Below are 16475 nucleotides of genomic sequence, written 5' to 3'. Positions count from 1 at the left end.
AGAACATTCTTCAATGAATACAGTAAAGATTGTATTTAGAAGTGGTTTTGAAAGCTCTAACATAACATGCATCATATTAGCCCTGGCTTTTTACGCTTTCTCTTAAACGCTTTTATTATTTTTTCTTTTGGTTAAATACCATCTTGTAAATATTATATGGGCAACAGAAGATGGAAGTTATTTTCCTGGTTATAGCTGAACTACCCCAGTTTTGTTCAGCAATATTTCCACTCCAAAAACTAAGAACTAGCGTTTAATCAGGTAATTTTTTTAACAAAAAATGAAGGTGGCAAATGTGATTTATAAACATAATCCATTTAAAAATGTACCATCACCATTAAACTTGAATACATAACAATTCAAGCCTAGAGGGAGTTACTAATATTTAACCAATACTAGTAACAGGAAGTTACAAATACAGTAAAATTAAGCTTCAATTTTCAGATGGGAAACCATAGCTTTAGAAGCAACATAATTTAATTTGAAGAACATTGCCACATGATAATACTATCAGCAGTCACACATTTGTCTTATAATGGGGTTTAGCTTGTTGCCAGCTTTGGAATCATACCATTCTAATGGTATGCATTTTGATTCATCTGGAGAAACTACCTCAGACTGAAATGGTTTATAAATTTCATAAACAAACCAACTCATTAGTAGATATCTGCTTTATATTCTCAAAAGAAGACAGGTCAGCCTAGAAAAAATATCTATTCTTCCCTCTTGGCATATGAAACTGGTTTAATTTAAGCCAGTTTTCTATATAGCAATCATTTGTCTATGACAATGGGGCAAGATATCAAGTATTTTCTATTCTATTATCTTTTTTTAATAGCTGTCTATTACTTAAACTTACAACTTTATAAGTCACCTGCAGGCAAATATTTTTTACTGTACTGTTAAATGTCACTGCCTTGTTACTCAGACACTTGTAAAATATATCCGTAAATTAGGTTCACAACTACTGGCACTTAAAGGTCACAATTTGTAATAAAAATAAAACTGAACTCATAAATTTCCAGAACAAATAATAGTTAAAATATGAAACAACAAACATGAGTGAAATATTGATAATGCTGAATAATATTAATTAAAAGGCATATGATTGAAATCACTCCTTCAAAATAATCTATCAAACCTGCCCTGAATAAAATAATAAAAGTTTCCAATAAAAAGCTGAACCACTCAAAGTTTGTAGCTACAAGTAGAAGGGAAAGTTTATAGCTACAAGTAGAAGGGAATCCAGATATTCTTGCTTTCACAGTCTATTTCTCAGATTAAAAAATCCTACTGAACAACAATGAAATCTATATTGAATTTTTACACTTAAAGAAATAGAACTAAAAGCCAGCAGACAATGTTCTTCATCTATAATAACTCACTCGCTACTTGTTATTTATTATGCCTCTTTCACAGGGCTTCATCAAAGGTAGATAGCCATAGAAGTTAGTACGATGGTGTGAAGAATAACTGGAATAGCCTCAGTGGAATTAACTCTGCAGGGCTCTATGAAAATGAAAATACTTTATGTAAAATGTAAAAAATTTAAATTTACATCTTAACATTTCTAATGTAAACTACTCTGATTATTTTTTTTTTGCTATGGCACTTGCCCTTTGAATATCATCTTCCCAGAAAGTAGATGAGCCCTGACCGGTCACTGCTGGCTTGGGGACTTGGACGGGTGAGTCAATAGATGGTTATGGTGATTTGTTGTTGGTTATTCTGTTTTTACCTCAGCTGCTGATTATGTGTATGTTCTTATGTTTAACTGTTTAAGCTGCCGAGTCATGAATTTAAGACAGGTGGCCATGTAAATTGAAATAATAAATAAATAATAAAATAAACTGAGAGAGCCAGTTTGGTGCAATGGTTAAGGCATCAGGCTACAAAATGGGAGACACTGACTTCTTATCTTGCCTTGGGCATGAATTCAGCTACATGAGCTTGGATTAGTCACTCTCTCAGTCCTAGAAGGAAGGCAAAAAACCTTGCCAAGAAAACTGACTCAAAGGTAGAAAAAATGAAGTGCAAGTAGATAAATGTTTTTTAAAAAATCAATTAAAACAGATTTTAAACATGAACTTAGACTGCATATTTTGATTATTAAAATAATCAAAGTTTAAATGTTTCTTAAAATGTTTTACAAGGTCAAAATTATGAATACAGCTCAAAAATATAAATATATTTCATTTTACAGAATTCTATTCTGCTTTATATGACCGTGGAAGCTATTTGAAAGATATTTTAACCAATCTTCTGTGACATTTTATGAATTTTTATTCATAAAAATTATGAATGCAGCTCATAAATATGAATATAAGATTTCACTTTACAGAATTCTATTCTGCTTTATAATATGAACATGGAAGTTACTTAAAAGAAATTTTAACCAACTTTCTGTTAAATTTGTAAAGAAAAAGAAGATAGAGATTTGGGATGATCAACAAGAGCATGGTCAAGATGAACAGTTTAGATATAAATGTAAGGGACAAGAGAGAGGAACTGAATGTGATATAACAATAAACATGAAGCATTCCTAACAGTTCTCGTATTTGACAAGGAAGTTTCTGGTGCTGAAGTATTCCTTCTAAAGACTAAAACCTAATCATGTAAGCAGGTCATAAAATAAATAAACAAAAGGACTATTTATGATATCTTCTATTATGTACTAACCAAGGAAGATGCCAATGACATTTTAAAAAGAAAATGGCAAAAGTTTCAAATATATATAAAATAGCAATGAGGGGAACTTTAAGATATTAAGACAAATTCTCACATATTGTCCTTTCAATTCAATTTATTCTTCAAAAAACAGAAGAATTAGAAAGGAGAAAATGAGCTCTCCTTGATACCAACCTATAGGAAAGATTTAGTCAATGAAGTGAAAATAACAAGAATATTAATGAAAAGTGATCACATAATACTGGAGCTATTGATTTTAAAGGAAAGTAAAGCCACGTATAGTCAAAACATATAATTAACTTTTAAAAATAGATTTTAATAAACAATGGTAAGTAGGATTGGACGGAAGCAGGAGTTAAGATGTTTTCTTTTTGCCTATCAGGTTAAGATTTTTTTTTTCTAGACATTTAATCTTGCAAAAATAAAAATAAAATAGAGCTAACAAGGAAAGTTCTTAAAAAGAAGATATTAAAAAGTAGTTATAAATAATCCCACTGGAGGGAGAGAAAAAACACCAAAATAAATTGGTGAAGATGCTCCAATACTATAACAAAGATCTGAAAACATACAAGAACATAGCCAGGAAATGGAAAGAAAAACAATTCTCCAAGATAAAAAACACAGAGTTTGGAATTGAAAAGATAGTCACAAATGTTAATACTCAGAATGACCCAAGACCCAAGATTCAAGACTTGGCAAAAGATTTTAAAAATAAAGGCTTCCTTGGGTATGTCAATTAACAGAATAACAGAGCTGGAAGTGATCCTGGAGTTCTTCTAGTCCAACCCCCTGCTCAAGCAGGAGACCCTATAACAGGGAATTCAAATTCGCAACGTCACATGATGTGTCACGACGTATCACGACTTTTTTTGCCATTGCTGACAATGGGGTGGACGCGGTTTTGCTATGATGCATCCAGCCTGCAGGCCAGCAGTTTGACACCCCTGCCCTATACCATTCCAGACAAGTGAGCTATCCAGTCTCTCTTAAAAGCCTCTAGTGATGGAGCAGCCACAATTTCGTCAAAACAAAATGAAAAGTATCTATATTCTACTTACTCAATGCAAAATGTTAATAGAAAAAAAATTAGTTACTCAATTACTCAACACCTATTTGACTCGGTTTTCTCTGATAATAGGACGTATACAACAATTATGAAGAAAAAAAATTGAAGCATGAGATTGATAGAACCTGTTTCAAGAAATATATATTTATTTTGAATGAGCTTAAATCTCCAGAATCAACTGAACAGCAATAGGAATTTGTTGATGAATCAATCAAATGGTTATATATTATCCTGGACAATTCATGGAAAATGAATGAAGGGCAAATATTGTTCCCATTTTCAAAATATAGGAGGGTAGAGAATCCAGAGCTTACACAGTCACATTCTGACATAATATTTAAGAAGTCTGGAATATATTGAATATTTCAGCTTTCCAGGTCTGAATGAATGGAGGAGTACCAATATTAAGAGAATTTAACCAAATTCTGATTTGACTGGCTGAATTTCTTACCACTGTTAGCAAAAGCACAATTAACTGTACCATATTAGCTTACCCTTGTCCTTTATTTAGCAGTTGCACTTCTGCAGACAGGGGACTATAAACTGGAATACTGACATCATATCCTTGCCGATAGGTCCATGTAGAAAAACCACCTCCTGCCAACAAAGCTCTGAGGATGACAGAAAGAAAATACTAGATTCCCATGTTTTTTTTTTCCAAATGTTTATTCATTCAAAGGATTTAGATAATCAGAGAGGTAAGATAACATTTAGAGCAGAAACATACTTATTGAAAGACAGTAAGTGTGCAACAAAAGACAAGGTATCTAAAACTTAAGCCAGAGATTCAGGTACCTGTGTAACAGAACATTTTCTAACTCTTTCAACTTCTATGAATAGTAGTTAAATTAAAAGCTTTATATTAGTAGTTTAATACAGGTAGTCTTCAACATGTAACAGTTTGGTGATGGTTCAAAGTTACAATGTCATTGAAAAAAATGACTTCTGACAGGTTTTCACACTTACAACCATTGCAGCATCCCAATGGTCACATGATCAATATTGAGACGCTTGGCAATTGGCTCATATTTATGACAATTGTAGTGTCCTGGGGTCATGTGATCACCATTTGCAACCTTCTAATGAGCAAAATCAATGGAGAAGCCAAATTCACTTAACAGCCATGTTACTAATTTAAACAACTATAGTGATTCTCATAGCAGCGGTGGCAAGAAAGTCGTAAAATGGGGCAAAACCCACTTAACAATTGTCTCGCTTAACAACAGAAATTTTGGGCTCAATTGTAAGTCGAGGACTACCTGTAAATGAGCATGAAAAGGCAGCAAACTTCCAATTTGCAAATATTTTAATTGTCCTTTTTAAGAAAGAAAATAATCTGACTTCTTGCAACATCAAATTCCACCCTGCACTAGATACATCCAGAATCGAAATGTATGCTAGATAAACGCACAAGAATTTAATAGAGATTTTTTTTAGTAATTGCATTATTTTTCATTATCCATTGTTTTTTTAAATTATCTTTTCTATTACGAAAAAGATTTAGTAAATGGACTAAGGTTCATATGAATAGTGCCTAAGAAACTCCACTTGCTAGATTTTACGGGGGATGCTCTGGGAGATTATGGTCTCAAGGACACCCAGTTTAGGGTAGTCCAACAGTTTGTGGACATAGATTTGCAATACTTAAGAGCCAGAGCCAACAAAACCTGCTCCCCTTTGATCTTCAGCCATTCTAATAATTATGGATTGAGGATGGCTTCATATTTCTATACTCTAACCATCCCCAAGTATAGAACAGTCTTTTCCCTAGCCCGTTTCAATGTCTTGCCCTCAGCACTACTTGATGGGCGATTCAAGAGGCTCCTGTTTAGTGAGCGACTATGCCCCTGTGATAGGGCTGAAGTTGAAACTATGGAGCATGTCTTATCATACTGCCCTATGTATAACACAGCCAGAATTACATTATTGTCTCTCCTTGGAATTGATCCCTCTGGTTCTAATGTTAGTAATTTGGTCTTATATTGTCTAGGGGATGGCTCCTCCTATATTACTTCTCAGGTTTCTAAATTTCTTTTAAGAGCTGTAACTACTAGAGGAAAACGTTATAATTCCCTTTAGCCAAGGCTTCTGGTGTTAATTGTTTGTGATTATACTTTTCTTGTGTTTTCTTTTGTTGCACTTGCATTTTGGTCTGTGACCGCAAAATAAATATTATTATTATTTATTATAGTGCCTAAGAAATTGAACCAGAAGTGGATTTCACTTTCTTTGTTTTAAATTCAGAATACTAAACACAGAATGGTAAATGAAGAGTCCCCCAAAATTGATATGAAATCTGGCTGCGTTATCACTATATTTTCTTAATAAGATAACTTATGTCAGGAAGGAAAAGGAGAGTGACTCTACTAATTCTTTATGATATTTCAGCAGCTTTCCATTTAAAATATTATAAAATAATAAGGCGGGATACAAACAAGCAAATAAAAATATTAATGGTTCCAGGATATTTTTGAGTACATGCTAAAATGCAATACTCTCTTTCCTACATATTCGGACAGTTCCAGAAAAGGCTGCTTTGAAATGATTATTTCTCCCCACATGCTACAGGCTACCATATGTTTCAGACATCAACGTTCCCATTCATCTTAGGAAGGGTGGACTAATATGCGTTCATTTCTTCCCTCTAGATCAGCATTTCCCAACTTCAGCAATTTTAAGATGTGCGAACTTCAACTGTCAGAATTCTCCGCCAACATCCTCTGGATAGTTCAAGCAATGTACACACTGAACCAGTACAAGGGCAGGGTTACAGAAACAAGGTGAAAGATTTATACGATCTGAAGACAAACCAGAGTATTATATGAACATCAATGTATGGAAACCTAATTAACGAAGATTTATAAAAACATAATAAAAAGAAAAAAGAAACAAGGAAGACTAATTAACTGACACCAAATACAGACAAGATGGCAATAATAGGGATGTTAAATGCAGACAAAATATCAACAATGTGGATAATTCATTAGTCTAAGTAAGTGAATATGTGGGCTAATATCTTTCACATGTGCTCCTCCAATATTCTGACAAGTAAGAAGTTGAAATCCAAAATATATGGAGGGCACTCAAGTTGCCAATTTTACTACTATTGCCACTCTCAGAATCAGGAATATTGTCTGAGACTATCCTTGTATCATATCTGGCTCAAAGTATCTTTTATAGTTTAGACTGAGCCAAGAAATATGAATTTATGGGACATAAGTAATCTTGCAAATCCTCTGGCGATCTCTAATTTGGATTGCTACAATGTGCTTCAGTCACTCCACATAAGGCAGTTATATTGTTAATTAGTATGATCACATTATGATTGTTTTATTATAACCATTGACTAATACTTTTTACTGCAACTTTAGAAATTCTAAGCAACTTACACAATTCATAAATCCAGTTGCCACAATGTAGGATTTTGACATAGATTTTATATTTGTACAAATTCATGATGATTTATAAATGTGAGGTTTTATTCAAGGCATGGCTATAAATTTCAATTCTTCAGACACTCAATTCCTCATTCAAAAAGTTTCTTATAATAGTCACTTCACAAACCCAACATGGCTAAGTAATTTCTTCACTGCTAGCAAGACAGAAGACATGTATATGGGGGAAAATCAACCCACTACAATTTTGGTATACTGCAATATACCAAAATCCTGTGCTATATATAAGTCTGTTCTAAAACCAAAATACTACTTTTTACAGATAAATGGTAATTTGAATTCTTTCTTCATGCTCTGAGCAGTGGGAGATATTTGCTCAATGTTTATATAACAATTCCATCTGGCCTGATAACTGTTGGTTTCCACCTCACCAGCTTCCGCTCTTATATGGTATTTTAAAAGATTTCACATTCTGAGAAAGCAGACTTACAATTTAGTTGTGGGTAACATCAAATGTAACACTTCTTCTGAGAACCAAGAAGGATAAAAGATTCCTCCCCCTATCAACTCATATGTATTCTCAACATTTGTTAAAAAAAAGAAACCACAAACATTTGGACTAGTATATTTGGGATGAAGGAGAGGAAAGTTGTGCTTTTATTTATATAAACTTTGTGCCATTTTAACAAAAACAGAAGACAAACAAGACAAGACATACAGTACATGTCCATTGTCCCCTGACCACAAGCTTGCTAGAAAGGCTTGGCTACCTATACTTGAAGACTAATAAACACATCACAAACTTTTGGCCTACATTTTTTTTTTATTAATGGCTTTAATTGTTTTTAGGAGGACTGGATGGGGTTTTGAGAAGAAACACATAAAGTCCTTAAGACTGCAAAACAATGAAGTTAAGACTGCAAAACAATAGTACGTGACTGCCCTCTGCAGGCTAGCCATGGTCCATCTACACATAGGGTTTGATTTTTTCATTAGTTCTTTTTTCAGTTTTTACATTTAAGTTAATTACAAGAAACATATGTGCATTGATCAGTTTTTTGCACAAAAATAAACATTCTACTTCTAACACCTATTTAATTACCCATACCAATGCACATATAATTTTAACAGAAACAATGCAAGTAGTACATTCCCTTTGAAATACATTTTGATATACATAACACATAAAGGCAATGTACATCACTTAAATCAACTTCCATCACTGTCAACTGAGAACAGCACTCAGTCATGTATTATCTATATAAACATAATGACATACTGAGGGTAGTTAGGCACATGACTCCTATCTAGGGGGCTTTAGGTTTTGAAAGGGTTTATTTTCCATCTTCAATAAGAATATGCCTTTGAAACATCAGTACATTGGAATAAATACTTTAAATCTTTGTAGAGCAATGTTTTTAGAAACAGCAGAGATACATCAATAGGCACCATGTCTGTTTTTTCCTCTAGAAATAATGAAGGATCAAAAAATCAAACAGAATATCTCAAGCCAAGCAGGTTCACATGGTCTTCCATTTCTTTACCCAATTTTCTATAAGTCGCCTAACCACTTAAAAAAAAAGACATAAACAACAGTGAAAATTACCTACCTGTCCCTTGGAACATCTAATGCTGTGTTATAGTCAGGTGGCCCTCCAGGCAGCATATTGAATAAGAGATGATTGGTGCCTCGGTCCCAACTAAGAAGATAAAGGAAATGAAAGAAAAATCTAAGCACCATACCGAACAGGTACTTGAATTTTGGACATAAAACAAAAACCAAAGCAATTCTAAAACAAAACAGCTAACAAAAATTAAAATATCCCAGCTATCTTTGTCTGATTTCTACATCAACTAATAATTAGTCTGTTCACAATCTTATACAAAATATTAAGAAAGCGTAAGAATCCAGGTGAACTTTTTTCTAGTGTATTAATACAGGATCATAGCTTTAATTATTAATCCTTGGGAGAAAAAGACACTCAGTAATTAAGACTAAAAAATTCACTGTTCTCCAACATCAAAACCTAACACAGTATTTCTATCTTGGCTATCACATTTTCTCATAATCCCTATTCTTGAATTACTGTCTTAGCTTTGGAAGTTACTATAAGGTTTCGGTAGGAAGGTACCGGGATAATTGTGCCAAAGCCTGAGCTGTTTCCTTGATGCGCAGTGTGTTCTGGTTCAGAACATCAATGGATGGTACAAATAGACAAGCACGATTGATGTCATCTGTGTAGAAGTCACTATCAGAAATAGCAGTTAACAGTTCATTGTATTCCTTGGAAATGGTGTGACTGACTGGCATGTTGTATTCATCCACATACTTCTTTAGGGAATAAATATAGACTTTGATCTTATTTTTGGGATTGAAGCCACAGCGATAAACATCAAAACATGTGTGCATCCTGCAGCTAAGATCTCCCCGTTCTGGAATGGCACTGTCTGCAGGAATCTTGATTACAGGTACATCATGAATGCTGCGCTTCTCAAGGGTCCAGTCATTTGATGACTCAATGGAGTGAGGCCAGAACTGGAACATTCCAGTGGCAATTAATCCCAGTAGCACAACAGAAAATAGAGCAATGTAGTAGATGCGATGCTTAGTCTTCATTCTTGGGATGAGGGCTGGACCCCGAGTGTTGTATTTGACTGACGCACACATAATGAAAAAAGCCACCTTCCCACAAGCTTCTGTAGAATAGAACACATATAAAGAAAAAAGGGGATAAAAAGGGGAATAATGTATTATTAAACCAGTAAAACATGTCTGCATATAAAATAAATATTACATAGATGTTTCCGTTCTCCTCTCCAATCTCTGCTTTTTTTAAAAAAGCACTTCTGATTTCGCTTTATATATCTGTTTTTCTGTCTCGTGGAATATCAACTATGAAAACACACCACAAAGCAAACACGATATGCAACAGCATGGAATTTATTGAATATATCCCCAAAGCAAATATACATCCCAAATTTTTATTGTCATCTACTACTGTTTAGCTCTGGCTCCAATATCATACTGGATATATGAGGTTCTTATCTAGATTTATTATTTTTTGCTAAAGCAGACCAAAAAGATAAGCCATTTTCTACCCTAAATAGGGAAACATAAATTACCAATAGAAGACATACTAATTTAAGATCATTTCAAGTAATACACGCATATTTCGATGTGCAGTTTGATGGCAAGATGGGCAGCATATAAATTTAATAAATATTTTCCCCAAATCCTTGTAATTACCCCATAAAGTTAAAACAACACAACAGTCATATGGTGGCATCTTTAAGCTAACTTAAGCTATCTTATGAGTTTCTGTGGTTCTCAAGCTATACGGAGTATAGTCTTACAGTGCAACAAACTACACTATTTTTCTTGGAAAATTGCAGAGTAATTATTTTACATATATTATAAATAGAAAGTCAAGGCTGATATATAGCAACCTTCTCAAAATCACATTGCAAATGTATGGCCAAGCTAAAGTCTGAGTCAAGACTACCTGCTTAAAAGTATAATCTCAGCATACATTATTCATACATCATTCATTTAGTTATATTGAACTAAAAATAGTTTTGTACTTATATAAGTCATTTCACTTAAATTTAAGTGATACAAAAGGTATCTTCCCACGTGGCCAGGATGATTTATTATTTTACATTTATTGCAACATTTGTATCCCTCTCATGCAGAGACTCTACACAGTTTATAAATTATCAGTTCATAATCTGTTATTCTCTCTGAAGGAATAGTTCTAAGACTGTGGGAATCATCTAGCTTCCTTACTCACTTTGGCTGGAAACTACAGTAGGTGAAAGCTATACAACACAAACAGAACATTATTTATTTTTACAGGAGAGGGCACACCATTGCTTTCTTCAAGATAGTGGGAGCTACTCCTTCATTTAAAGAATTATCACTCAAATCCATCTAGGTAACCTCTTCTCTGTGTGAAGGAATAGCTAAGAGGCATATGGATCTATAGGTAATCCTTGATTTACAATCGCAATTGAGCCCAAAGTTTCTGTTGCTAAGCAATGCAGTTGTTAAGTGAGTTTTGCCCCATTTTACAACTTTTTTGCTGGAATTGTTAACTGAATCATGTGGTCATTAAATGAATCTGGCTTCCCCCATTGACTTTGCTTTTGGGAACCATCTGGGAAGGTTACCATGTGACCCCAGGACAGTGCAACTGTCAAAAATATAACCTACTTGCTAATGCCCAAATTTGATCATGTGACCATAGGGATGCTGCGACGATAATAAATGTAAAAAATGGTCAAAAGACACTTTTTTCAGTGCCATTATAACTTTGAACGATCACTAAATGAATGACTGTTAAGTCGAAGACTACCTGAGTTCGCAAGAGGTGGAGCTCATACTGTAGAGAACCTTATTCACATTCTCAGACTTCACAATTATTGCATCTAAAGCAGTCCTAGGCTGCGTTAACAGAGAGGTAGAATCAAGATTATATGAAGTGTTAATGCCACTTTATAATGCCTTAATAACACCACACTTGGAATAGTGCATCCAGTTTTAGTCAACATGATATAAAAAAGATGTTGAGTCTCAGTGTGTCTGTGTGTGTATTACTGCAGGAAAGGATGCTATTATATTTAGTCAGTCTTACTCAGGTTGCAGAAATAATGATGGAAGAACTTTGGAAGCAACTCTAGATAAAAATAAGGTTTTTACATTTAGGCAAGAAAAAACAATTGCACAGTAATAACTGCAAGAGGAATCTCGGAGTCTTAGTGGACGATCACTTAAATATGAGCCAGCAGTGTGCTGCAGCTGCCAAAAAAGCCAATGCAATCCTAGGCTGCATTAATAGAGGAATAGAATCAAGATCACGTGAAGTGTTAATACCACTTTACAATGCCTTGGAAGGCCACACTTGGAATACTGCATCCTGTTTTGATCGCTATGATGTAAAAAAGATGTTGAGTCTCTAGAAAGAGGGAAGAGAAAAGCAACAAAGATGATTAGGGGACTGGAGGCTAAAATATATAAAGAATGATTGCAGGAATTGGGTATGCCTAGTTTAATGAAGAGAAGGACAAGGGGTGACATGATAGCATTGTTCAATATCTCAAGGGTTGCCACAAAAAAAAGAAAGTCAAGCTATTCTCCAAAGCACCTAAAGGCAAGAAAAGCAACAGATGGAAACTGACCAAAGAGAGAAGCAACCTAGAACTAAGGAGAAACTTCCTGACAGTTAGAACAGTTAATCAGTGGAACAACCTGCCTCCAGAAGTTGTATGTGTTCCAACCCTGGAGGTTTTTAAGAAGAGACTGGACAACCATTTGTCTGAAATGGTATAGGATTTCTTGCCTGAGCAGGTTTGACTAGAAGACCTCTAAGTCCCTTTCAACTCTGTTATTCTGTTAGCATACAAGTAGCCTACGTGTTATGGAGTTATTATGGCTGTTTGGTGAAACTCAATTTACAGAGGTGAAAAGGGAAGATTTAAGGAATTTGCACACAACACAGTACAACGCTAAACAACTGGATATAAACATTGGAAAGGCTAAGGACATTTGGAAAGGTTTTGAATTTTGGCCACTTAAGAAAAACAAATTGTTTTAGTTTTAGGTAAGAAATGGAGTCCCAACCTACAAATATTTTTCAGGCTTCACTTACCTGAAAACTGTTTTTTCCAAATATAAGTTGTACACATGTTGAATTTATCTCATTGAAGCAGGATACCAAAACAGTTAAGTAATATTTTCCCAAAGTATATATAAGCAAAAGTTTGACTTGTGATTCTCATTTGAATGGTAAAGGTAGTAACAGAACTATTATGTTGTACAAATCTTTCCAATATGATGCATGAAATTTTGTATTTAAAAACAGGCACTAGATGACAAAGTGACCTTTAAATACAAAACGGCAAAGCAGAAGAGCTGAATGAGTAGACCATATGGGGAACATTTTGTACAATATATTCAGGGGCTGAAACAGATGTCTTCTCTAAATATATCCAAGTAATAAAATTAACTCACAAACCATTACATTTTCCCAGTTATATTTCTATTTATTTTATTTAACATTTCAATAATGGTTTGCAATAAAATAAAAACTTAGAATTTTTTTTTATTTTGAGTATTGCCATTTTTAAAATTAGGAAATATTCATGCTTTGAATTAAGACTCTCTAATTATACTCAATTAAATACACTGTAATTACTTGTGGTGAACTCTATTCTCTCCCAAGAATTTTCAATTTACCACACACTGGGGGAATAAAAGAACTACTTAGATAGTTCCAACAACCATCAAATTTTCATTGCAGTCACAGACCAGAACTATGCATAATTGCCCCCAAAATACAATGAAAATAAATTTTAAATAAGATTTATGTAAAATCGTATACATAAAGGAGAAATATGTTATAAGAAAAGCCTAAAAGACATTTGCTACTCAACTTCCCAGACAAGATGGTTCCCAACTTTTTGTTAAAAGTGGTTTTTCTAAAAACTTGTCAAGTGAACATAATGTGCATCCATTAATAAGGAGCTCTATAAATAACTAGTACATTTTTATATATTTATTTCAAAAATAAACAATTCCATGATACATAGGGTAATTTCTAAACCACCCATAATTTCAACATATCCAAAGTAGAATTTCTGCAGATACTTGCTTATGCTAATAAATAACTTTAAATCATATTTCTACCTACCTTTTTAAAATTTTTGCAGTCTGTTATCAAATGAATTATAAAACAGAATCACTACCTCTATTAGTTAATATGGTATAGAATTTCTCCAGAAAGCTCCTTGATCTTGTCAATATTTTTTTCATGAAAACAGTTGAATAGGTAATATACTGCCACTATAAATTAGTGGTGGGATTCATCCAGTTCGCACCAGTTCGGCAGAACCGGTAGCTAATTTTTTGTTGCCCTGGCCCAGAATGGACTTCTGAAAGTGGCATCCACACAGAGAATCGGTTGTTCACATATTAGAATTCCACCACTGTTATAAATCTTAACATAATAATGAAACTAATCTCCCATTCTCTCATTCACATACACAGTAGAATAAGCAGGTTTCATATTAAGATCAGATATCTGAGATAAATCTTAATTTGCTAAGGAATATATTTTCTTCCTCCAAGTATATTGTCAAGGAACTACTTAATCATCTATATATTATTAGATAGGTATAAAACCAGAAGGAAAAAGGTAAGATAGATGATAAGATAAGACAAGACAAGACAAGACAAGACAAGACAAGATAATAAGATAACCTTTACTGTCATTTTTTTACTGTGGGCACAACGGCACACATCAAAAATGAAATTTAATTGCCCAGTCTCAAAGTGAAACACATATATGACACACCCTAAAAACATACTATGTACAACATATGTATAGACCCACATACCTACATATACATAACAAATAAATATTAAATACTGTCCATCTTGAATGTATAACGGAAGGAGGAAGCTTGATAGGTTTTCTTCTATATCAGTAAATTCACAAATGAGTAATAATCCCTATATAGCTGATTGTGTAGTTCCATAGCAGTGGAATTCTGCATCAACCAAATTATAGACATTGTAAAAGAATTTTACTGTTGTTAAAACTGTTAAATTATTTCAATATCAGCAAAGACTTAATGGAGAAAACTCGATCAGTGACTACTTCTGCAATTTCCAATATCAGACAGTTATATTTAGAATGAAGGATTTGCAGCTTTTATTTGTATATCATGTTTCACTATAAGTCAATATTTCTCAACCTCCACAATTTTGAAGAGGTGTGGGCTTCAACTTTCAGAATTCCTCACTAGCTGTGCTGTCTGAAAAATTCTGGAGTTGAAGTCTATCTGTCTTTAATTTGCAAGGTTGAGTAAAACTGCTATAAGTAATTTAACCATGGTCTACCAAATTAACCTAATGTTCTGATTCATACACTACGTTATAACTAGCCACAAAGAATTGGTTCATAGAACATGTTAGGATAATGCAAGCATAGACATTCAAGGATTTCAGACCTTAATCTGGAAATTTAGGATAAAGTGGAATGAACCATGTATAGGAGGACTGGAACAATTGGGATTTGTTGGCACAAACACATTTGGCACAAACTTACATATGTATAATTTAAGGCTTCACTTTCAAACACTCAACATCAAGCACAATATTATAAAGTTTAGCATGCTGTATTAGCCAGGCCATCACTTTAAGCCCTAATGTGATTTGGCGTGCTTAGCTTGTTAAACAAAGCCATTCATTTGTTAACAACAGTTCATCAATGGTTTGTTACACAAATAAAGCTAATAAAAAAGGTAATAGACACACAAATGCCGCCTGGTTGGCTTTATCCATCTTTATTAGTTTTTCTACCTTCCCGATCAATCTCAAACTCTCCCCTTGGATTAAAATGGGGTTCTCATACTCTTTGCTAATCAGTACTATTAGTGATATGAGGCTTAACTACCGTACTAAGAACAGAGTTATTTATTATGAACTGATTTTATCCTTTTTGTCAGAGAAGCACCAAGAAGTGCTGGAGGAAGAAAATGGGTGAAGGCATTCGCAGGGAAGAAATCAAGTATTTCAAAACAACCACTCTACCATGCAGAAGCCGACAAAATGCAGGGCGGTTTCGGAGTCTCGAAGGAGAAGTGGGAGCATTTCACCTCTCACTGCTCTTGGGCACCCGATGCCTGCCTACACCAGACCTCTCTCCCAACCTCTGAGAAACCGGGTTAGAAGCACCCTCCGCAAGAGCCAGGCCGCAACAACCTCGAGTCGCCAGGGATACTCCTCTCACCTGCGGACCTTCCGCCCGGCGGTTCGGCGGAGGGGACCGCGATGGGCAGACGTCCCCCTCGACCCCCCTCCGTCTTCCCCAGCCACGGCCGGCGTTTCCGGCTTCCGGTTGTGCATGACGTTATTTCCTGCGCGCATTCAATTCCCCGTGAGTGGCTCCGTCTCGAGCCCTGGAATTCCGGCTAGACTTACATATATCGGACTCAGCTCGGTTACCCTTCCCGACTACATATGGCATTACATCTGCTTGTGTGTACACAAAGTGCAATTGTGCTTTTGGCACCAAATGTTCCAAATATCGAGACTGCTAAAATGAAGATGTGATTTTGAGTTTAGTGATCACCCAGAAGAGACAAACTCTTATCTGGAGCAGGCGGTTTCTAAGCTAACCTGGGGTTTGTGCCATGTAGGGCTCTTGTTTAGTGCAAAGTCATGTCCGATCCTTTGCGACTTCATGGACAACGTCCCTCCAGGTCTTCCTCCCCTCTACCATCTTCTGGAGTCCATTTAAGCTCATGCCTACTGCTTCAGCCAC

At 34.7% G+C, this 16475-nt stretch overlaps 1 protein-coding gene across 2 annotated transcripts in view; it reads right to left on the bottom strand.

Moving 5' to 3' along the window:
- Nucleotides 1-16048, bottom strand: part of EXT2 (exostosin glycosyltransferase 2) — a 78776-nt gene extending 62728 nt beyond the window's left edge. Inside the window, exons 1-4 of one of the 2 annotated variants that reach the window (XM_039343328.1) lie at nt 15942-16048; nt 9282-9846; nt 8760-8849; nt 4249-4365 (exon numbers count right to left, since the gene is read on the bottom strand). In XM_039343328.1, the coding sequence (XP_039199262.1) occupies nt 4249-4365; nt 8760-8849; nt 9282-9817 (743 nt within the window). In that variant the 5' untranslated portion in view covers nt 9818-9846; nt 15942-16048. Of the gene's footprint in view, nt 1-4248; nt 4366-8759; nt 8850-9281; nt 9847-15742; nt 15897-15941 lie in introns of those variants that run through there. The other variant, XM_039343329.1, reaches the window with a different exon arrangement.
- Between the last annotated feature and the right edge of the window lie 427 nt (nt 16049-16475).

This window comes from Crotalus tigris, unplaced genomic scaffold (assembly GCF_016545835.1).
Source record: "Crotalus tigris isolate CLP2741 ecotype Arizona unplaced genomic scaffold, ASM1654583v1 scf7180000017841.2860490, whole genome shotgun sequence".
Taxonomy (NCBI): domain Eukaryota; kingdom Metazoa; phylum Chordata; class Lepidosauria; order Squamata; family Viperidae; genus Crotalus; species Crotalus tigris.
This window is presented reverse-complemented; position numbering and strand designations above follow the sequence as displayed.